This window comes from Hippopotamus amphibius, chromosome 4, assembly GCF_030028045.1.
Source record: "Hippopotamus amphibius kiboko isolate mHipAmp2 chromosome 4, mHipAmp2.hap2, whole genome shotgun sequence".
In the NCBI taxonomy this organism is placed as follows: domain Eukaryota; kingdom Metazoa; phylum Chordata; class Mammalia; order Artiodactyla; family Hippopotamidae; genus Hippopotamus; species Hippopotamus amphibius.
Window position 1 is genome coordinate 92,266,852 of NC_080189.1, and position 24,699 is coordinate 92,291,550.

Sequence of the window (24,699 nt, forward strand, 5' to 3'; positions counted from 1 at the left end):
CAATATAAGATATTGCAACAAATTTAATACTCAGTTTTTCCTGTGTTATGTGTGTGCTGTATACTGCAGTTTAATGGAATGGACTGTATATTACAAGTTCACCAGCTGAATTACGAGCTGAAACCTATAATTGTAGACCGGACCAGTATGTCACACAAATGGCTTTGTGTCCATTTTGAATTTTGCTCTGATACATTCTCTTTCCATTAAAGTACTGTAACAAAGGGATTCCCTGCTGACTTCAAAGACAATGCTGACTTGGGATCAGCTCCCTAGGACACTGGGGAAAATGACGAATGGCTTTTTGTTACTTGGGAAAATGTTTGTTATGCACCATACAAACATTTTTACAGGTGAGATCTCTAGCTCCCCTGTACCCTATTTATTTTTCTTCATAAAATTTAGTCAAGTGAAAAGAGTACAAGACTGACTGTGGAATACTTCTTTCTTTATCTGTAACAGACCAAATATGGTGAAGATCACTAAAGTTATATAATCAGTTATGTTAACACATAAAACTTTTATTCCATATTCCAAGAAAAATAAGTCTTAGGCTCTTACCACCAGCAGTTACCAAAGACCCACTTTATTTTAAGCTATTTATATAAGTTAACTTATTTGTGAGACAAGCATTACCTTGAAGAGACAGAAACAGGTCAGTGTGGTTAAATAATTTATTTATAATTTAAGGTCAGGTTGGGGTTCAAACACATGTCAGTACAATTGAGAAGCCTACCCCATTTTTGACTATACTGCTCTGCCCCTTTGAACTTTTGTTTTAGAGATAGTACCTTTGGGGTCTGGAGAGGTGCATGTTTTACACATATAGAGATTGGAATTGGGCTTTTCCTTTCCATGATCATTGTGTATTTGCATGTGCAGGCACAAATTAGAAGATCAAACATTTCTGAAAATCATAGTAAAACATTTATTCTCAAAATCCTGAACCCTGATATGGCTTAGATTTGAGACATTCAGATTCCTTAGAAATAAGCATAAAAGAATGCATCGTACATTTCAAACACGTGACAGTAACAGGAACTCAGAAGAGGATTGATTACTCATTCCAAGTCCCTGAGAATGTTTGTGATATTACAGTAGCTCAAACATTATGCTAAATTCTTCCTTCAGAAAGATTATTTTTATTTTGGTTGGCTTCACACACTGTAATATTTGGGAATAGAGGATATACAAAATGTTGGAATATATTGCTACACACACACACACACACACACACACACGTAAGAGTGAGTCAAAAATTATCCACACTCTGGTTATATTAAAACTTCTGTTGGCCACACTGTCTTATCAGCGCTTTCCCTTCAAGGCTATTGTGTCCTCAGTCACCGCTGTGCAGGTGTGAACATGTCACATCAGTTCACTTGTGACTGTGGTGTGAGCAACAGTGGATGCCCCACTTGTGATTTGCACAAAAGAAGGGCAGTGTGCAGTTATTCGTTTCTTTGTGGTCTGAGGGTGTACCTAGTGCCGTTACATATTGAAGACTTTGTGCGCAGTATGAAGAAAGTGTTTGGTCACGAAGAAGTGTGTATGAATGGATAGAGAAGTTCCAGAAAGATCACACAAGCGGTAGCCATCAAGAAGGAGCTGGATGCCTGTCCACGTGAAGATGTGAAGACAGCAGAGCATTCGTGGCTCGCAGCTCAGCCTAAAACATTTTTTAATGAGGGAATACGAAAGCTTGTTGACAGATGGACAAAGTGTATTGAAAAGCAAGGAGATTATGTCGACAAATGATGTATCTGTCTTTTCCAAAGGTGAATTAAAATAAATTCTACAGCCAGAGTGTGGATAATTTTTAACTCACCTTTGTGTGTGTGTGTGTGCGCGCGTGTGTATATTCTACTCTGATGAACTTCTGTACAAAAGTAAACCTATTTTGTCTTCCACAAAAGCTAGTAAATTTCATATCAAAAGTAAATGTGTGGTATACTATGAACAGTATTAATTATTTTGCTAATACCAAAATTAAAATTTCAGAAATTGTAAAACACATTCTCCCACAATAGTAAAATTTTTACATACAAAGAAAATAAAAATGGGGTTGTTTTTACCTTTTTGGATGAAATTTTCATTGTTGTTATAGGAGCATGATTCTAAAAAAATTAGAATAACATTATGTTAGATGCTCAAATAATCCTTAAAAAGGATTTTACATTCAAAAACTTTTCTCTTTTCTGTTAAAGTTCAAGAAATCATTATTTCTCTCCGTATGCACATATATTTTCAAAGTTTAGCAATAACCGTCTATCAAGTACAGTTCCGCTGTTTGGAATAAGGACAGATTTCTTATACAAATCTATGCCTAAACTAAAAAAAAAGTGGCAATTATAACACATCTATCAATATAATCACTAGAAAAAAATGAAAATTTGAGAAATTTGAGAGAATGAAAAAGTATCTTGGACTACTGAATAGAGTGAATAACTTAGGACTGGATCTGGGTACTTGGGTGGGGGCAGCTGTGGAATGGTACCCCATCTTACGTACTTTGCATGAGACAATATTGTTCACCTGCCAAATGATGCTATGGAAAGAAGTATTTGCCTGAACCGTACTTATTAATTCTCTTTGTTGAAAACAAAGAAATATTGTTAGGGAAGGTCCTGTTTTGATAAATGTGAATTAGTAAAAGAACATAAAAGTTATCTGAAATACTCATCCTTTTTGAAAGTTCCTCTATTCTTAACTTTACTTCTTAAACATTATTAGTTCCTTTTAAAGATGAAAAATTAGACTCGATAACCTGACAAAGCTGTGTACAGTTTTATTTGAATAATTCAAATGGCAATATGCTTTCAAAATCTACTGTACCCATAATTATTTCACTTTCTGGAGTTGTATTTTCCTACAAACATTCAAAAGAGAAAATGGTGGTATTTCTAAGTACTCAATGGCAACAAATCAAGACATTAATTTGGAAATACACACACATACCAGACAAGTTTTGCAATTTTTATCCACCTAGGCAACTACTGATAATTGTACCTCCAATTCAAGTTAAGTTTAGAGAAGTTGGACACATTTTCAGGAAATATTCAGAGCAGAGGATTAAAAAAGATATCACAGTTCTGCACTCTTTAAAAACAAAGCATCTGGTTTTTAAAAGATACATTGAGTTTTCTGCAGTATATCAGCGTGACACTTAGCTAAGGAATTTTTTTCAATTTAAATGTGTTATTTCCTCAAGTGCCCATCACGGTATATCACACACACCCAATTATTTTTACCTCACCTCAAAAAATGTGACACAGACACCACGCTGAAGACAGTAACTGTGGCAACTGTGTCTCTCCGTTTAGCCATATCATTCACTGGCACACGCATCCGGAAGAAAGCGCAAACGTCTTTAGTCTCTCTTGGGTTGATATCCCCCCAACTGCATTTTCACTGACTCTGTTTTTCCACTGAGAGTTTATTCTTTATGCTGTAACACCAGCATAACTCATATAACAGACCATAAGGAGTTAGCACATGATCAGAATAACTCACATTTTTAGGACCTTTCTATAGAATATATGTTTGGGTTTGTGTCAAACTTAATTAATGTTTCCTGATTATCAAAAAAAGATATTTCAGATTTAAAAATGAAGTTCTGCAATACGGCCTTTTTGCCAACTTCAAGAAAACGACTGAATAAGGTACTTTATATTATTTTGGCTATCCAAGTTGTCCCTATTGAATTGAATGAGAAAATATATACATATATTGTATGTAAAATGCAATTTTGGTTAATTCAGTGAAACAACCATTCTTTACAAAGCAAGGCATAGAAAAGGCACTTGAGTGCACAGTTAATATTTTATGGGCACAATTTTAATGCACTAATCAGAAAAAAACTTATGCCAAAGTTAGTGTAGCATTAAAAACTGTAACTTTAATAACATATTGGGAAATTGCCAGAATTCCTCAGATTCTGTATTTGATTTTTTAAATATTTCTTCATATTTAAAATGTTTTAGCATAATCTAACATCATTGTATCTTGATTACTTATGTGCTTATAAATCCAATATTTTTGGTGACTAAGGGAATGTATATTAAGTTAATACATTCTGAGTCCACTCAACTAAATAAGGCAACTCACTGGACTAGCAATAGTCTGCTCCCAGAGGCTATGAAGTGCTATTTTTACTTTAGTATAGGCTGACTCTGGTCTTTGGGGGTCTGTGGCCATTGTTTCTTAATTGGTTTAGTTAGAAATAGAAGTTTGCAGCAGGATTGACTCCATACCAAAGTTTCTTTGAAATTCTCTGGCTGTGCTTTACCCATCTTTCCAAATGCAGATAAGAGGGACCACTTGAACTACAATGACCTATACCTTAAGGCGAGAAGGGTCTGCAGGACACCATGTTCCTGCTCTCTAGGCTCACAGACACACAAAGGATAGGCACTCTGCCCTCAGCTGGTTACATCTTATAGGACTGAGTTTTCCTCTATGTGTCTTTTTTTGTTGCGTTTTCTTTTTCTTTTTTCTTTTATCCCAAATCCAAGGACAAAGAGAATAACACAGTGCAGTCTCAATTTCAGACAGAACATGAAGTTTTAAGGGACATTTGTTTTATTTAACTAGAGTGACATTTGAAATGAAAGCAATAAAACAAGAGAAAACAAAGCAGTTTTGCTTGAAGTTCCTGGCTAAAAAAATATGAGAAAGTTTATCTAACAATCAATAATGTGGAGGCATTTGGGTCTCAGTGGCTTGTGAAGCAAATGTTAAAAGCTCTTTCATGGCAAATCTTCTAGACCTTGACCACAAGAACTCATTTTTTAAAAATAATGATGCCCAAAATTCTTCAAGTTGTGATGACAGCTAAAAAACTAATTGTTTTATGTTAAGATAACTTAAAATGTAAAAAATTACTTCAGAAAAATATTTGTTCTATATTTCTCATTTTTTCTGGTGTTTCCTACCCTCAAAATGTATAACATTCATCTATTTGATCTCTTATAAAATTTTTTTCCTCTCCAAGTGGTTGTAAAATTAAAGAATTACACTTATCATGCTTGTGCAGAGGCTAATAGAATAGATGTTCAAACCTTAAAGACTTCCAACTCCTCCAGAATGAGCTCACCGCTTGCAGAGCTGTTAGTAGGAAGAACCACCACCTTCTGCACAGTACCCCGATCTAAATCAGAAAAAGAAACAGTGAGATGTAGGAAACCATGATATTTAGACATAAGACTACTGGCTTAGAACTTAGAATATTGTTTATGTAATTACTTACTCATCAAAAAAGAGATTGTATACATTGAGCTATTACCATTTGCAATATTCTGATTTCATTATAAATCTCGTGTTTAAATTGAGATTATGTAAACTTCAAAAGGAACTAATAGGAATATCTTATATTTTGCATATATTTGGTATAGTCATAATTATAAGAGCAGGAAAGAATGTCCAAATGTCTTATGAAGTCAAAAGTTCTGTTTCTGAACCAAGCATGTACTCTTGAAATAGTGAAACATAACTTTAAGTCTGGCCCTTAAGAATATTACCCCTCCTAACCAACATTATAAAGTGACACTCCCATATATTTGTGAACATTGACACATAATGATTTGCTTGTCTGAGAAAAAAATGACTATGAATGAATTTTTATAATAATTGTATTATATATCACTAATACTAGAAATTGACATTTGATCTGCAGCTGTGAGACAGTTTAGACATAATAAAATGTCTCATTCACAATTCAAAATAATTTGCAAAACAGAAACATAGCTGTGGCTTTATTTCAGATGCAGACACATATTCATAGAATAATTCTATGATCTTCACAACTATCTTTATCAGCTGGGAATGTTTGTTTGGATATTTTTTAAATATATGGAAAATACTGAAATTAGATGGGTTGAATAAACTTAAGCAAATAAAAAATGTACTTGTATGTCTCAATCAGAGTTTGCCAAAAAGAGAGATGCCCAAATAAATGCAATATATACAGAAAATGTTATTTATGTCAAGATTTTTAATTAAGATAGTTTCATATGTAACATAAGCATTTTCAAGCATTTTCTGAACATAATTATGTCACTCTACCAACCACTTAAATTTTAGGTTTAAAAGAGACTAGTTGAAATTTAGCAATGTGGGGTTAAAGCAAATTCATGAGTGATTTGAGAAAGTAAAACTATACTTCCTCACCAAAATAAGTAATGAACTGTTTCATGAATATCAAGTCATCACTCTGTTAAAGTTATGAGCATGTAACTGTGAATTTATAATTTGGACAGGTGCATTATCACTAACAGATACTAAAACATCTTTTAATTCTGTTGAGAAATATCAGTAAGAAGAGGTAACTTGAATTGAGCCGTACAAGACTTTACGACTAGGAATCATTTAGTGATTAATACCAGTACCACAAATCTCACATCTCACATCTCAAGCTGTGCCTACACAGACAAGCATTACTCTAACGTAAAAGATCCTATTTACTGTATATAGTTCCTATTTTATGAACCTAACTGGAAGCTAATAACTCAATAAAAAATAAACTCTAAAATTTTACCCTCTAAAAAATTAAAACCTGCTAAATAATAATAAAAATCTTTACACAGAAAAATAAGACCGAGTTTTTGCCAGAACAATCCTTGAGTCTTGTGAGGATACAAAGTTTAAGCGCCTGATCTTTGAAGTTTCAAACTACACTCTGTAATTTAAAATTCTCTTCTTAAGCCATACTCAAAAATAAATAAAAATCCTTAAGATTTTCAGGCTCTAGGTATAATTAAGATACTTGGAAGTTTTCTGTTTCACTGATCAGCTGCCTTGGAATTAGCTCTGTACCAATCTGTACTATTTTCTTGGAAGATAATTAATGCAGGTATAAGCTGGAAGTGAAAAAACATTTGGGGATACGTGCAGAAACATCACAATCCCTATTTTCTATTAAGTATTCATCACAAAGAACAGTGTAAACTTCTATGGGAATAGAATATACCAAAAATCCTAAAATTAAAGCCTTGAAATTATAACAGCTAGGGCAGGATTTGTGTGGTATTGTGTGTGTGTGTGTGTGTGTGTGGGTAGTGGGTGAAAGACGAGGGTGTAAACTATCCTTGTTTTAGGTCATGTTATCATAAAGATCACACTCTTTTTTTTTTTCTTGTCACAACAGTGTTTCACCGTTCCCTACTGAAGTCTGCAAGAATCACTGTCATTCTACATGACAGCAAGGACCACTTCTTGAGTAGAGACTGAGCAGAAACAATGCATGACCATGGTCCCAAATAAAGCTGCATGAAAGGGAATCTTGATTACAAGAGTTCCCACAGATAAAACTATCAGCTTTGAAAATAATTTTATTAAGTATTCTCAAATGAGAGAACCTGCTACTTTTTTACCTAATGTTTTTTAACTATGAGAACATTACTTTATATAAATCATTTCTTCTGAAAAAACCTACAACAAACATATTTTATTCATGCCATTTATAAAATGTTACACAAAGAGCAGCTATAAAAATGGGCTAATAAAAAGACAATGCAAAACCTGCTTTTGAGTTATTTGCAATGAAAGATAGAACACCACTTTTATTTGTTTGCTTCCCTATTTTAGTCACCTTTTTGTTTTGCTGGTAATGACGAGTAGATTTCCCTTTAAAGTCTATTAAAAGGTAAAAATATATTTTTCTACCTAGTAAAACGTCAACTTATCTGAAATCCTTACAAAAATATAAGTAAATTTAAATACTGGTAATGTTTCTACCTCAAAATCAAGTTTAAATAAAATCAGAGATATGCAAGATCCCGATAGAGACACAAATATTTATTGGATGCTTACTATGTGCCTGGATCTATGATAAAAATATATTATTTCAAGAAAGTAAATATGCATTTTAATTCCTTTGCTTTTCCACATTTAGACTTGAATTGGTACTTTATGAGGTAGCATATCTGCAGAGTTCTTCATTACACTGGTTCAGTTTTCATCAGTGTGTCACAAATGAATATATTTGTTCTCACTCTACATATTAAAGCATTTTATACATAAATTAGAAGTCATTCAAATTTGTGGATTCAAATATGAATGAAACAGCTTTTTTTTATAGGATTTTTTTTTTTTTTTTTGGCACACAGGCTTAGTTGCTCCGTGGCACGTGGGATCCTCCCAGAGCAGGGAACAAACCCGAGTCCCCTGCATTGGCAGGCGGACCCCCAGCCACTGCACCACCCAGGAAGCCCCTGGAATAGCTTTAAATCCTTTTGAGAATCATCACTATCAACAATTGTTAATTCCAACTTTATGAGACCTTGAATTTTATAATTTGGGGGGAGGGACTTCTTTAAGTAAAATAATACATAAACAAAAAATAGAGTTATTTAGATTTTTCCCAAACAATTACAAATGAGGAACTCGAAAGTTCATGGTAAGTCCACCTCTTACAATTAGCCTAGTTTTCTAAAAAAGAAAGCTTCTATAAAACTGGACAATGATACTTTCTTTAAAGTGAAGAACCTCTAATTAGCCAATGAAATCTCATCTACAATATCTTATCACTACAATTTTATCATCCAAGATCAGTTTTTCACAAGTCAGCAAAAGGCTGGAAATTTTCTTCTTTAGTTGAATGTAAATAGCTCTACCTCCCTGTTTACTGTGTTCATTGGCCTTTCTTCTACAGCTGCCAAGAATATACAGTACTCAATTTCTTCTTCACATCTCTCCAAGTACATCTTTATATCCTCCACACTCTGTTTTTCTGGTCTAAGCATGAGCACTCAGTTCAAGTTTTTCTTATTCAAACTCAAAATCAGATCTTTTTACCTGCCTTTCTCTGAACACCTTGTAATTTGGGATTATCCTATTTAAACTGTGGTGCTCAGAATTATACATGACTATGCAGTTGTTTTATCAGGATGCAAACCTTGCTGAGAAAGGACTATTTAAAAGATACAGCGGTAGTTCTCCTAGTTGATCAACCACTTAAGGTGATTGGTCAGATTCTCTAGTACTTGGAGCCTCAGAAGCAGAGATCCCAACTCTAGTGTATACATTTACAAGGCTCTACTCTAGATGTCTTTATATTTCTGCTCCTCTTACAAACTTGCCTAACTCCCACAATTCTCCAGTTCAGATTCGCAAGACACAGATTTAGTTTGGTCCAATTTAGTCATGATGAAGGCATACTGTAAACCGCTGCTTGGTGGACAGCTCAGTTGTCAAGCGCTAATGTCATTTCAATCAGTTGTGGCACTGGCAAAGAGCCAATATATATGAAATCGCCCATGGCTGCTCTCTAAACTGGCCCATGTTAATGGGATAATTTCTCTCAAAATGAAGTCGTGGTAGACACCTTTGGTTTCTTTTCAAAACATACTCACAAAACCTCAGTTCCACATATAGAAAATACTTCTGAGGTATCCCTGGGCTGAATCATTCACTTCTAGGTAAATAAATGGCCTTGGGTTGTCTTTCACCCATTTTTACTCATTGGCTCAACAAGAAATTACTGAGTACCTTCAGGATGTCAGGCACTATAACCAGTATGAATGCAAAGATAAATTGGGGTGGCACTCAAGAGTTCAGTCTAGAATTTACAGTTTTTTTAAAATGGTTTTTGGAATAGTGTGTTCCCACTAAATGTTAGTCATTGAAAAATATGCATTCCAGAATGTCCATAAAATTCCCAATTACTTATGTCTACATAAAGCCATCTCTGAACCATTTAGCTTTAAGATGATAACATAGTTATCAAATGTCTTTCTTCTTGGGGTAGAGAGAATAGCATTCCTTGAATATACACAGCATAAATTCTTTTTTTTCTGTTGCTCTGCAGAATTGGGATATAGCTTACATTTCCTCAGGAAGAGCACCTTGCCTACAATATAGTTACAGTGAAGCAAAGTATTTTCCTTTTCTCCTTAAGCCTCAGTTTGCTTGTGTGAAAATGTAAATAATAATTATAACTTTTGTAATGAATATCTGTTACTAAGGTCTGCCTAGAATCACTTCTCCTTTCTTGGTAATAGAACCCTGAGATATCTTTTGCAAACAACACCTCTCTCATTCTCAGTCTACATGATTAAGGAATGGAGTATCTTTCTTTCAGCCCCAGGGAGATGCCATGACTTAGGCCTGTGCAATTAGAACATCTCTTTGCCCCTATGATTCATGCAGGAGTGGGCATAGAAACAAGTCAAGGCCTAGCCCTCCTTGGGAATTAGATAGGTGGGAGCCTCTTTCTTTCTGAGATCAGGACTGTTAAAGACATAAATCTGGAGGTGCTGAGCTCATCCCTGCTACCACATGCACAGACTCCATTTGAGAATAAACAATAAAGAGGAGGGCAGAGCTGGAAAATGGTAAGATAAATTCCTGAAAACATCACTTTAGCACAAATTCGGTTATATCTGAGGCTGCCTCCTGCATTTCCCAGTTGAAAACACACACAAAATTATTATTTTTTAACTAGTTTAAAGTGTATGGCCATTCTCAGTTGAAAGAGCTCTGACTAATGAATCTAAATGAATAATGCAAGGAGATTGCTTAGTATGATGTCTAGTACATGGTATACCCTCAGTAAGTACACATTATTTTTATTTGTAGCTCGACCACTGAATATTGACATTATTTCCTGAACCCCAATTTTCTTATTCATAAGATGTACATAATAGGCATGCCTTGAACACATTAAAGCATTGTGACATGAATCGAGTAAGACACACAAGTGATTTGCATAATGTATAAATTTATATACAAAGACACCATAGCAGACTCACCAACCCATATTAGTGCTCTTAATCTTCTTCTATTTCATTGAATCTTTAAAGAAAATTCCCCAGACAAACTTCTTTCCTGTATTATATATTTTATGCCATCTAGGTTTTTTTTCTTTCTAATACAAGAGCTCATAGCAATGTTATCCTTAAACCTTATCACTGTCTCCAGATAAGAGAACAGCTTGCATTTATAGCACAGTATAAACAAGTGATCAAACATAACTCATTACATTACCGGCAGGGTATTCGAACAGTCCTATGTATATCTATCTACTGAGTCTCATCTAAAGTAGTCTTTAGAGGTTTCCCTAGAAATTGCTCTGCCAAACTGTCTGCTGGCCACTGGGCTTCTGGTTGCCTGGGGATTTGGGAGAACACTGCCTCCTTAATCAGATTTTATAGTCAGTCCCCTACCCCTGATTGTTATTTTGTAAAAATATTCCAGTCAGGCTTGGCTTCACGGGTGTTAGACTTGTTCAGTCACACATATTTCTGTGGTCAGAAGGGTTCATACTTAGTTTAATGCTCTGTTGTCACCTCCTTGAAATTCTTCATAATTTTAAACAAGGATCCCTCAGTTTTCATTTTGTATCAGGTCCTGCAAATTACATAGCCAATCAGATTCTAGGTGTTGTACCTAGAATTGTATTCTAGCAATTTGTATCAGCTAAGGAGGGACCTCATTCAATTTAGTAAAGATAAACATACAAATTCCAAAATCACACACTTAACTCTTCTCTCCCTTTTCTCAGTCTTCACTATAGTGTCCCTAAATGTCAACCTAAGCAGCCCTATGCATGACTTCAGAGGTAAATTACTGCAGTAAAATCAGTTCTAGTATTTATTAACTAAAATTAGTACTGTCAAAGATAAAATCACTATATTTGTTAAGTAACAATACTTCTTTTATTATAGTTTTCTGCACCAATTTGTTTATTAAAATTAAGAAATGTAATTTTAAAGTTAAATAAAGAATTGTATAAGTTCTGTTTGGCAAATGGAAGCTTTACAGATAATATAGGGAAGAATGACTAGACACCTTACATTGTTAGTTTCTATAATTAGATCTTACCAATTGGCTGCTTTAGTTCATGTTAGTTAAAACATATATTCATAATAGATTTCTTTTTCCTGTTAGGTTATCAAACTGCCCCTACGGTCTTTTAATAGTACTTTTTAACATTTGAGAATAAAACTGAATCATAAGTTTATAAAATCCTTATTAATAGTTTACTGAATATACTTTAAGAGGTGGCAATTCTATTCATGCATGCCCCCCTAGATATAGATATATCTATATATATATATACCTTTAAAAGGATATATATCTTTTTTTTTAATTAATTAATTTATTTTATTGGCTGTGTTGGGTCTTTGTTGCTGTGCACGTGCTTTCCTTAGTTGCAGTGAGCAGGGGCTACTCTTCGTTGTGGTGCGTGGGCTCCTCATTGCCATGGCTTCTCTTGTTGTGGAGCACGGGTTCTAGGTGCATGGGCTTCAGTAGTTGCTGCACATGGGCTCAATAGTTGTGGCTCACAGGCTCTAAAGCGCAGGCTCAATAGTTGTGGCGCATGGGATTAGTTGCTCCGCGGCATGTGGGATCTTCCCGGAGTAGGGATCGAACCCGTGTCCTCTGCATTGGCAGGCGGATTCTCAACCACTGCACCACCAGGGAGGCCCAAAAGGATATATATCTTTTTAAACTAGGTCATTTAGCACAATTTCTCACACTTAGTAGAGCTTTTCACACTCAATAGGTAATTTAATTGCTGTGATGTTGACACCTACAGCTTCAGCCCTTGGGCAGTTAGAGCCCCAGGTGGTCATCAAGGCATCTTAAGTATCTCTATTGGAAGGGAGGTCCTTGGAAAGACAGTATCAACAAATGCTTTCTGTTCAGCCTGTCCCAGAGTGTGATAATGTTAAAAAGTTTGTAGGGCTGAATAACTTTGGATAGTTCTAGATTAACCTAAGTTAAATAGGTTTCTTTGTTCTTTACTGCAGAACCTTTCAGTATTGTTAAAATACTTTCCTGCATTGTGATGAAACTATAGTATTTAGTGACTTTCAAGTTTATTTGCTGATACCATTAATTTCATTTGACTCCCAAGCATCTACCACCCATGCTCTTCTTTTTAAAATTTATTTACTTATTTATTTTTATTGGCTGTGTTGGGTCTTTTCTGCTGTGAGTGGGCTTTCTTTTTTTAGTTGCAGTGAGCGGGGGCTACTCTTCGTTGTGGTGCGCGGGCTCCTCATTGCCGTGGCTTCTCTTATTGCAGAGCACGGGCTCTAGGTGTGTGGGCTTCAGTAGTTGCAGCACATGGGCTCAATAGTTGTGGCTCATGGGCTCTAAAGTGCAGGCTCAATAGTTGTGGCGCATGGGCTTAGCTGCTCCGTGGCATGTGGGATCTTCCTGGAGCAGGGATTGAACCCATGTCCCCTGCATTGGCAGGCGGATTCTTAACCACTGCACCACCTAGGAAGCCCCCATGCTCTTTTAGATACTATGTTCTAGTATACAAATAGTTTCTCAAAATGGGGTGTTCAGTCTACCTCACTCAAAAAAGTAGGGAGTTTCCAAAAAATTTAGATGTTGATTTCCATGTCAGATCACAGATTTATAATTTTTAAAAGGGCTAATTTTAAATAAGCTTTACAACATAAATATATATCTGCTCAAACATTTGAAAACCACAGAAGATGAACAATGTAATTCTTTCTAACCTATTTCATTTCTTGGTAGTTGTCTGTATTTGTCAAAGAAGAAGCTACTAAATTCATTTAAAAATATCTATTGATTTTTAATTTTTTTCTGCCTAAGTTCAGCAAAATAACATATCTTCTATAAATATATGAAATTAATGACTTATTTGGAATGTACTAAAATACTCTGGGAGAGTCCCCAAGCAAACTTACAATAAAAAGTTTCAGATATTTTAAACATCAAAGTCTGTATGTATGATTTGTATGTAAAAGAGTACATATATGAAAAAACTATATATATTTAAAAAGTGTGTGTATGTATGTGTGAATATATATATATAATTACAAAAATACCCATTTAATCTCCAAACAGTAGAATAATGTTAAACTTAGAGCTGGTATGGATATAAAGAAATAGGTATTTTCATACACTTTTGGTAGAAATTCATTCTGAAAATTCTTTCTGGAGGGCAATATGGTAGTTGGTCACGATGCAGTAACTGATACTAGAATATCCTTGCAAAAAACAACTATAAAACTGGATATGACGCAATTCTTTCCAGGTAATGGATAACAGACAGTACCAGACTAAAAGAAGAAAAAATTCACAAGGAAGTCCTCATGATTACCCCACTTTCTGCCTGGAAACAATTTCTCAACAGAGGTACAGAGAGCAGGTATCCAAGTAGTGCAGAATAGTCCCACTGGGCTGAGAAGGCAGGTATGAGAATTTAGGGCAGCAGAAGCAAATTAATTCTGTGGCACACGATATCAGAGAGAGGGAGCTGTCCAGAAAATGGGCTCTAGAAGGCCATGTGGAAATCCCCTGTGGGTCTATGGATGATTCCTGGGCTATATATTTGCAGGATGACACCTCCAAGGCTTAACAGAGTGCAGTTCCTATTGAGAGTACAATATTATGGGTGCAGCAGCTCTGGAGAAGAGCAATTGGTTTAAATTGGAGTTCTGGCTCTATTAGAGTAGACAGATCGCATTAACACCCTGTTAAAACTTCTGGCACCCAGCTGACACAAAAAGGCTGATCCTATAAGAGTAAGTGCCACATTCTAGGGTTAAGACCTACTTTAGCTCTGCCCTATCACAACTTGTAGCCAAGATCTGACAAGACATACAAGGGATAGGGTCTGGAGTTTGAGTACTGCTAAATTAGAGTGACTTACCTTGAGCACAAGATTTTAAGAGAGTAAAGCAAGTTTAAACAAATTCAAGGTGATCAGTCAACAACTGACTACTTGAACCTAAAGCCAAGGTATTACTATGATGTCCAGTATCGAAAACAACAAAAATTGTTCTACGTGGAGAGAGAGAGAGAGAGAGAGAGAGAAAGAGAGAGGGAGAGAGAAGGAATGAATGCATGAGTGGTTAGTCTTCAAGAAGTAAAAGAAATTAAAATTATCCAAGATGTTGAAATTAGCAAGCAACAACTTTAAAGCAGCTATTATAGCTATCATAACTATGTTCAAAGGAAATTAGGAATGGAAAGAAGGTATGGTCTTAATGAATGAACAGATAAGAAAAACTTAGCAAAGAAACAAAAACTATAAAAAGTCAAATGGATATTTTAGAACTAAACTACAATAACTAAGATAAAACATCAATTTCATACACTTAATAGCAGATTGGGGTTGAAAGAAGAAAGTCAGTGAATTTGAAGCCAGATCAATAGAAATTATCCAGTTGCAAGACATAGAGAAAAAAGTTGAAGAAAATAAACAGCATCTTTTGGGCATGCCTGACATTATTGAATGGTCTAATATATGTGTAATTAGGGTTCTGAAAAGAGAAGAGAAGAGACTGTGGAAGAAAAAACTGTATGAAGAAATAATGGCTGAAAATTTCCCAAATTTAATGAAAAATAGTACGTTGTAGATCTAGGAATTCTGTGAGGCCCTAGGTAAATAGATACAAAAAGAGCCATACACAGGCATACTATATTTAAATTGCTGAAAACAAAACTTACAGAAAGAAAACTTTGAAAGCAGCCAGAGAAAAAGGACATTATGTCATGAGAACAAGGAATGTAATTATTGCTGACTTTTTATTACAAACAATAGAGCCAGAGGATAATGGAATGACCTTTTTTTTTAAATACTGAAAGAAAAAAGAAAGCGTTAACCCATAATTTTATATCCAGTGAAAATATTCTTTACAAAAATTAAAATGAAATCAATCATTTTTTAGATAAAAGCTGGGAAATTTTGTTGCCTGAAGACCCTCTACATTTGAAGAAATGCTAAAGGATGTCTTTTGGTCTGAATGGAAATAGTACAAAATAGAAACACAGGTTTAAAAGAAGGATAAAGAGAACCAGATATGACCTCTTTCCATTAGGGCTGCTTGGTTTGCAGATATGTTTTGGAACTTCTGTAGCCATTTGCAAACATGAGAAAAGTTGACATAAGAACAAAGCTGACCCCTGCTCCCTGTAAGGGAGACAGAGCCAAAACCTCCAAAGAAAGAAGCTTGGGCTCTGGTCAAACCACATATAAAACCACTCTACAATTGTGTTTTTCAGTTCTGTGAACAAATAAATCTGTAACAAAATGTAAATAATAATATTTCTGAGAATCTTAAGGGACAGTAAAATAAAATATCCCTCTCCTCTCCCTCAAATATGCCAAGCAGAGCTATTTGTGATATCTTACAGAGCAAAAAAAAAATAGTATTTATAGTAAAATCCCTCTATATAAGTAGGAGGTTACACTATATTTTGATATGGGCTTATAATCGTTTTTCTGCAACTCTAAATTTCAAGTTTTTTCTTTTTTTTTTAATTGCTTTGGTGGTAAAATCAGTCCTGACTTGAACTACTTTGGTCACAAAAATCTGACCTGTACTTACTTAAGGCTATTTATGGTCTTTATTTATTACACTTGCTTTGATGATTTCTCTGTTTCACTGTAGAAATAGTATTGTGTATTTCATTGTGACCCAAGGTTCTATAAGCCATTTTACCTAATATATATGTACACATTACCTTTTCCTATTCACATACTTCTGAATGCTGAAATACATTTGGTTTCAAATTAGGGAATGTAAACTAGGATTGCTTTTTTTCCTTTTCTTTTTTTTCCCCGCTCATCTGTTTTCTTTTTTTAAAAAAGATTTATTTATTTACTTATTTATTTATTATTTATTCCTTTATATTTTAGTTGTGTTGGGTTTTCGTTGCTGTGAATGGGCTTTCTCTAGTTGTGGCGAGCAGGGGCTACTCTTCATTGCGGTACGCGGGCTTCTCATTGCAGTGGCTTATCTTGTTGCGGAGCATGGGCTCTAGGCTTGCGGGCTCCAGTAGTTGTGGCTTGCTGGTTCTAGAGCACAGGCTCACTCACAGTTGTGGTGCACAGGCTTAGCTGCTCCACGGCATGTGGGATCTTCCCAGAGCAGGGATCAAACCTGTGTCCCCTGCATTGGCAGGCGGATTCTTAACCACTGCACCACCAGGGAAGTTCTCATCTATTTTCTTGATTAAAAAAATTAACACTTAGCTCAAGCAATAAAAAATAATAATTTAAAAGATGTAATGAAGTAAAGCTATAGGTTGAAATGATGTTCTGGTTATTATTGAAAATATAAAGTAGAATGTAAGTGTTCAAAAGTAAACCTACTGAAGCTGCTGTGTACTTCAGGACACTGCTATTGAGTCTGCCTAACACCAGTTACATTAGAAGGAATACAACCGATTAGTACTGTTTCACCATATGCTGAATGCTGAGTATATGTGTAACTGTGCTCTAGGTTCTCTTTTTGCAGTTAGCTCTCAGGAGTAACTAGGCATTGCTCATTAATGGCCCAGTTCATGTCAGTTCCCATATCACTACTGAAAAAAAATATACCTACTTCCCCAAACCTGCAATAGTGTCTTCTATTCTTATCCATTCTGGCTTTATACTTGAAAATGGTGTAAACCTGAGCAAATCTGCCTCTTGTAATCCTTTTTATTTCTCTATAAAATGTGGATTTTATAAAATCTCTATAAAATGTATTTGCTTTCCATACCTGACAAGGCTGTTCAAGATCAAAGGCAAAGCCTATGTGAACCTTCCTTGTAAACTCTGTACAGAGAGTATAATTTTAATCTCAGTGTTCTGAAATTGTCCTTCCTTATTGTCACTTTTTTCCTGTTACATAAATTACATACTGTTCTTATATACCAGTGCTTTACTTTTATCTATAATTTCCAAACAAAGGAAATGCCTCTCATATATATTATAGGCAGACTCATCTATGATGTCGTTAAAGGTTTTGTTTCCTTTCTGCTTTTCCTAACACAGTGTCCTCAAATTTAAGTAATGCTGAGAATAATTATGCAAATATTACTCATTACTGGTTTCCTCCCAAAACAATATGAACTTTACAAAAGGAGAGATACTTGTGTATTTTGTTCACTGCTTATTTTTGGTGAATAGAATAGTATGAGGATTTGCAATAGAAATGCAAAAATATTTATGTATGCACAAATATACTTATTTATCTGTATATTTACATTCATATATATGTATGATTGATGTCAATAAATATATATCTACTATATAGGTACATATGTATATGTACCTGTCGAATGCTTACTAATTTCTAGGCAGTACACGCAAGGTTTTATATACATCATCTCATTTAATCTTTAAAATACATCCATAAAGTAGGTACAATTAAGAAAACCAGGCTTAGAGATGTTATATAATTTGCTCCAGGTCATAAAACTGGTGGATAATACAGAGCAGGATTTAAACATAGGTCCTGTGAAGTTAAACCATGTTCCCTAACACTTAGCCTAGAATTTATCCAAGAATAACTTACTATAACTATTCTAACAAGTTATTCTGTCTTTAACAAGGTTTTGGAGAAATCCCAAACAAAATTAGAATTGATCATTATGAGAATTTCTCTGGAAATTTTAATTTCCCATTTCACACTTCCATATGTAGGACCTAGGATTTTACAGGTAAGCACACACATGCTTGTATCCATTACTGATGCGGAAAATTTTGGAGTTACATATCTAGATAAGTTAATCGAGTAGCCTTCTGGGGCAAACTTTTAAGGCCAATGATTTTACTAAACTGGCAATTTTATAAGGCATGACTACATTATAAGCTTTGATTTGGTTGAGGCTTACCAAAAAATCAGAATACAGCAAAATGTGCCATTCAAAAAAAAACTGACTTATTTATTCAACTAAGGTTTCTGTCCTCATGAAAAATATCTAATATAGTCAATGTATCAAAATGTGTTTAATAAGTTAAAATATAATATGTTATGGTTCTAGAAGCTAATTTTCCCTGTAATGATTTAGAAAAAAATCTAACAGTATTAGACCAAGTGATAATTCATCAACACATGGATTATTACAGTTATTTCCTGGTGATACAGCTAAAAGGAAGACTCACATAGGGTCTCAGGAATCATGAAAATTAATGTTTTAGGATTTTGTAAATTACCAAAAAAAAATGTACATATCACATTTCAGTATCCTTTATTGCATTATATCACAAATGTTTTATTTACATCTCAATTTAACAAAAATGGGCTTACGTGCAGGTGTATGTCCTATGTGAAGTTTACTGATTCTACACAGGATAAAACAACTAAATTTCCAAAGGTACAAAATTGGAGCTCTTTCTATTTAATCCTTTATCATTTGGGGAAAGAATTACTCATCTGAGATTAATGAATTTTATGGTCATTAATTACTATACTTTCTGCACCATTTTTACCATAAGATAGGCTATTCTGGAGCAAAGATTAAAGCACATACAGAAGCTGACCTGGAACATTTACCTATGTTTCTGGGTGCTCAGATAAAGAGAGGAGCTTTCCCCTCTTCATTCAGTCATCTCTCAATCCACCATGGACTTGCTCATGCTACCCCCTTCTTACTTCCTCCTGTTCACAACTCATTGTTCCCACTGGAATGGTTATCCCCCTCTCAGACTTCACTGGTCTTCAAGAAGACAGGCTAATGAGGAAAGGAACATATTGCACAGACACTCAGACATAACTGTGCCACATCTGATAATCTTCACCACCACAGCTTCTTTCCTGCCTGCTATTCTCTTTTCTCCAGGTCACCATGATATTATTTCTTCTTATTCTCCTGTTACTTTCATGATCACTTTTTCTCCATTTTCTTAGTAAATACTCTTTATTCTCCTACCTTTTAAATGAGCTCCTCAAAGTTAAATCCTTATCTGCATAGTTCCTAGAGTGACCTCAAGAATTGTCATGGATTCAGCTAACACCTACATTGCTAATGACTCCTGTATCTACATCTGTAGCACAGCCCTCTCTGCTGAAGTGTATCTACAACAACACCATTTTTGACTTCCCCATCTGAATGGTCCACAAAATCTTTATCTCAGTGTGAGACAGACCTGGGTTGGAATTTAATTACTGTTTCTAATAGCTTCACAACCATAAGCTAGCCATTTAATATATCAAAGCCTCTGTTTATGCAGTTGTAAAGTTGGGGGAGTGATTCTACCTCATTGGGATGCTATGAGATTTTAATGATATGATAATGTATTTTAGGTGGTAAATTCAGCTTCTAATCATAACAGGTCATAGGAAAGGATAGCTGTGCTATTCAAAAGGAATTCATTACTTCCCAAATCTGCTTGCTGATTCTATATTTCCTTGATCAGTGAATGGTACTTCTTTTCACCCTTTTGCTGGACCATAAATCTAGAAAACACTTCATCTGCCTAGCCTTCCAAAATCAGTTTGTTATCATCAGGTCCTTTCCTCTTCCTAAATATCTCTTGATAATCTCTCTCAATCTCTGACTTCTAACACCTGTTTTAATTTAGGCTATCATCATTTCCTGTGTATAAAAAACAAAAGTCTCCTAATTGGGCTTCTTTTCTGTCTGTAATGTATCCTCCCCACCAATGCCAAAGTAGTCTATTTAAATGTATCTGTGACTGATCTACTCAAAGGTGAACGCTACTAAGTCACGCCAATGTATAACTTCTCCCCTTCAGTGCAAGTGGATGTGTGATTTGCTTCTAGACCATAGAATAATGCTAAATTGATGGCATGTCAATTCCATGATTATGTTACATTGTATGAGACCCCCATATTAGCAGACTGAAGGAGCAAACAATCATGTTTTGAATGGCCAATGGCAAGGAACTGCAGTGTCTCATTCCTGCATCAGGAAGGAACTTAATTTTTCCATAAACCATGTGAGTTTGGAAGAGACTTTGGACTTTAGAAAGGAATGCAGTCTAGTTTACACTTTGATTGCATCTTTGTGGGACCCTGAACAGAGAGACAAGGTTCTAAGGATTAGGACCTAATCTTTGCGGGACTATTATTCTGCTTACCACATTAGTGAAAGAGAAAAATAAGCATACAACTAAGTAAAATTTACTAAGTAAAATTTATGACTCTAATACCACAGACTCACCTTAGAAAATCCAGTTTCAAATCTTTTTGGTTCAATTCAGACTATGCTTCATATTCTGAAATGAAATCTTTCCATTTCAACAATTTGAACTTAGTTCTCAGTTCCATAAAACTTAAAAAAACAAAGAAACAAAAAAAAACACTGGCCTTCCACAAAGATCACAGCCACACCTGACACCTGGTTATACACCTCCTTTGGGTAGTCACACAGAGAGGGCCTGGCCTGGCCTGGCTGAGTTGTGGGCTGTAAGATTTTCTCCTAGGGACAAAGGCTGCCAAGTCTGCTTCAGGGAAACTTGGCAGTGCATCAAGAACAGGAACATAGTGTGATTATTTCTTTTTAAGATGCAGACAAAAGACTACATAAAGTAATGTCTTTAGGCTAGAAAATTTTCTTACATTCATATAAGAGTAAGGGGTTACCCGAAGGCAATATGCAGGGATTAGGTCTGACTAGTTGTTTCACATCAGTGATTAAACAGTAAAAGAACCAGTGATAAAGAGCGTGTCATTGCCATCTCTCCTGCTGAGAGGCACTATCTCCTTGTGTGATATTGTGAAACTCTCCATATATATCTATTGAATATGCAAAATCTATTTTAAGTAAATAGAAACATGCAAATTAGATATACGTGTTTTGGTGAGTGCATAAGACATTTTGGACACAGATATAAGCCCTATTTCAAAACAAGTTTTAAAGTGTGCAAAGATTTAGTGATACATCAAAAAGTAAGATGAAATACTATTCCATTTCTGCACTCTCTTCTCCCCCCAAAATATTACCTCCTTCATCCCTAAATATATGGCAACGGATGTAAAAAGATATCAGATTCACAGGTTAATTGGTTAATTCACATACAAATCCAGTCTCTTCTAAGTCTTCTCTGTCACCTTGTAAGATGTATCTTGTTCACATGTAAGACTTGGTGACAGCATGTGGATGGGTAAAAGTGAGTGACATCATTCAAACAGAGCAATGTTGATATTAATGTTGGATGTCAACACATCAACAATATCTTCTTGACATATGTGGATGAAACATTTGATTCATAGTAAAGTGAGACAATATAAATGAAATTACCTTAACTTCATAAAAGGAAAATACATAAAGTGGTGATGGCAGATGAAGTAATTAACTTGAAAAGGATAAATGCTCAGGATGTGAAAGCAGAGAGCAAGAAGTTATATTTTGGTTGTATCATACACTCAATATCTACATGATCTTCACTAACTTGAGCTTCCGTCAAACACAGTGGAGGATAAGTGCAACTCATTCATTCATTGATTCATTCATTTAAATAATATCTATTGAGCGCCAACTTTCAGTGGTGCACTATTCAAGGTACTGAGGATATACCAATGAATAAATCAGACAAATATCCTTGCTTTCTATGGAGTCTACATTCTCACAATTCCTCATAGGATAGCTATAAGGGTTGGATGAGATTTAATAACATATCTGGCAAAAGATAAGCACTGTAAATTAATTAGCATCACTATAATAGTAATAAAATATTTCAGAAACTTGAAAAAGTATACTTATTTGCATAATAAGTAGCATACTAAATAAATAAATGGGTAATTCAGGCAAACTGGCAACATTAAAATTTGTATAATGATTATGTGAGATTTTATGTTATCTTTGAAAGAATGTATCTCTGAAGAGTAGCTTAAAGGAAAAGAAGTATACTTTTTGAAAATTTTTTTCAGCAATTATCCATATATTTATTTTTAACAAATTGTCTTTTTAAAGTAAAATTTAAATGAGAACATTTGTCTCTGGATTAAAATTACTATATGGGCTCTCTAACATTTTCTTCTCTTCACATATCCTTTTTGCTACTCTTCTACATGATCAAGCAGTCACCACACCATGATTTATCATCTTTCTCCTGTCCATTCAGCCATCATTCCACTCTGTTCTATTAGTATTTCCTGCTGTGAAAATCTCTGTAGAATCCTTGGTAAACTCTCAGAAGTTTCCAGATTCTGCTTTGGAAAGCAGTGAACCACAATGTTATTAAAAACCAGTGACTTATAAAAGGATTTGTTCCTTACTCCTAAGCAAAGGGGAAGTCTAGACATTATCCTCAGAGTGACACTCATGCACAATTTCCAACTGACAGCAGTCTTTTCTGAAGTCAAATGTACTGCTCCAGCTATCAAATTTTACATCTTGAGTATTTTAGGGAGTTCTTTAAAAATGAAAATGTCTGGCTCTGCAGTTCACTAAGTGTGCCATTCCAAGAGATGTGACTGCCAGAACCGGTTTGTTACTATGAAGGCAATTATCCTGTAACACTGCAAGGCAAACATATTAAGGCTTCAGTCACATATGTGGCCTACACTGCAAAGCTCCACACTTTCAAAGGACTTACTGGAGCCAACAGTCCAACTTAGTACTCATCCACTTAAACAGAAGCTAATGAGAAGCGTGAAGCAGTACGTACTACATAAGAATTCCAACACAGCACCACATGTATCAACCTTACATCAAAAAAATCATAATGGCATTAAATCATCCTAAACCTCTAACACAAGAATAATCTCACTCTTCCATCAGAAACCACATGTCATTCTGATTCATATTTAGTGCTAAAAATGTAAATTTGACAAATGTGTCTGAACTTGACCCAGACTCTTAAATATTTTCATAACTCCAGAGGTAAAAGGAAAACAGGCAAAAATCTCTTCACTGTGCATTATAGTTGGCTTTGAACATAGTCTGCATGTAAGCAGTAGGTGGCAAAGTTAAAATAGAAATGTTAATCCTATGAGAATCCTCGCCTGCTGTTTTATAGTCCTTCCTAAAGATTAAAAAAAAAAAAAAAAGAGTAAGGAACATAAAAATACCCAATGCCCTAAATACTAAAAACTAAAACTAAAAAAACAAACAAGCAAAAAACCCCAAATGCTATACAATATCAACAAATACTACCAAATTTTAGAAAGCACTGATTTTAAAATATATTTTTTTTCAACTTGTGTTCTTTTTTAGGGGGTGTAGTAGCAGGAGTGTATAATTAAGGGAAAATTATTTAAGGGAAAAATAATTAAGGGAAAATAATTAAGTAAACTTGGTTTCTAGTTTAAGTTTTAATGGAATAGCAAGACATTTTTTACTTAAGATTAAAGATGTATTTATATGAAGCAACATTATAAATTCTTGTATTATAGCTACATATTAGAAAATAGGTTCTTTCAGAAGTCTTAATTTTTCTAAAATTATATATAATTATTAAACAAAAGCGGAGTTAGCAAACTTTTTCTGTAAAAGGCCAAATAATAATAATATTGGCTCTGTGGGCTAAATAGTTTCTGTGGCAACTACTCAACTCTGCGTAGCCACAGACAAAATGTAAATGAATGAATGTGGCTGTGTTCCAATAAAACTTTATTTGTGGGCACTGAAATCTAAAAATCATAATTTTCACTGCTCATGTAATATTCTTCCTATTTTTTTTCAGTTGTTAAAAAATGTAAAACAGGACTTCCTAGGTGGTGCTGTGGTTAAGAATCCGCCTGCCAATGCAGGGGACATGGGTTCCATCCCTGCTCCAGGAAGATTCCACATGCTGAGTAGCAACTAAGTCCATGTGCCACAACTACTGAGCCTGTGCTCTAGAGCCCGTGAACCAGAGAAGCCAAGGCAATGAGAAGCCCACACACCACAATGAAGAGTAGCCCCTGATCTCTGCAACTAGAGAAAGCCCGTGTGCAACAACAAAGACCCAACACAGCCAATAAATAAATAAATAAAATTTTTTAAAAATGTAAAACATTCTTAGTTTATAGACCATACCTGCATCAGGCAGTG

At 34.9% G+C, this 24,699-nt stretch overlaps 1 protein-coding gene across 5 annotated transcripts in view; it reads right to left on the reverse strand.

Moving 5' to 3' along the window:
- The window catches only part of SEMA3C (semaphorin 3C), a 171,182-nt gene that overhangs the window by 19,427 nt on the left and 127,056 nt on the right, over positions 1-24,699 (reverse strand). For all 5 annotated transcript variants that reach the window (XM_057730790.1, XM_057730791.1, XM_057730792.1 and 2 more), the window contains exons 13-14: positions 5,061-5,149; positions 2,076-2,117 (exon numbers count right to left, since the gene is read on the reverse strand). In XM_057730790.1, the coding sequence (XP_057586773.1) occupies positions 2,076-2,117; positions 5,061-5,149 (131 nt within the window). The remainder of the gene's footprint in view (positions 1-2,075; positions 2,118-5,060; positions 5,150-24,699) is intronic.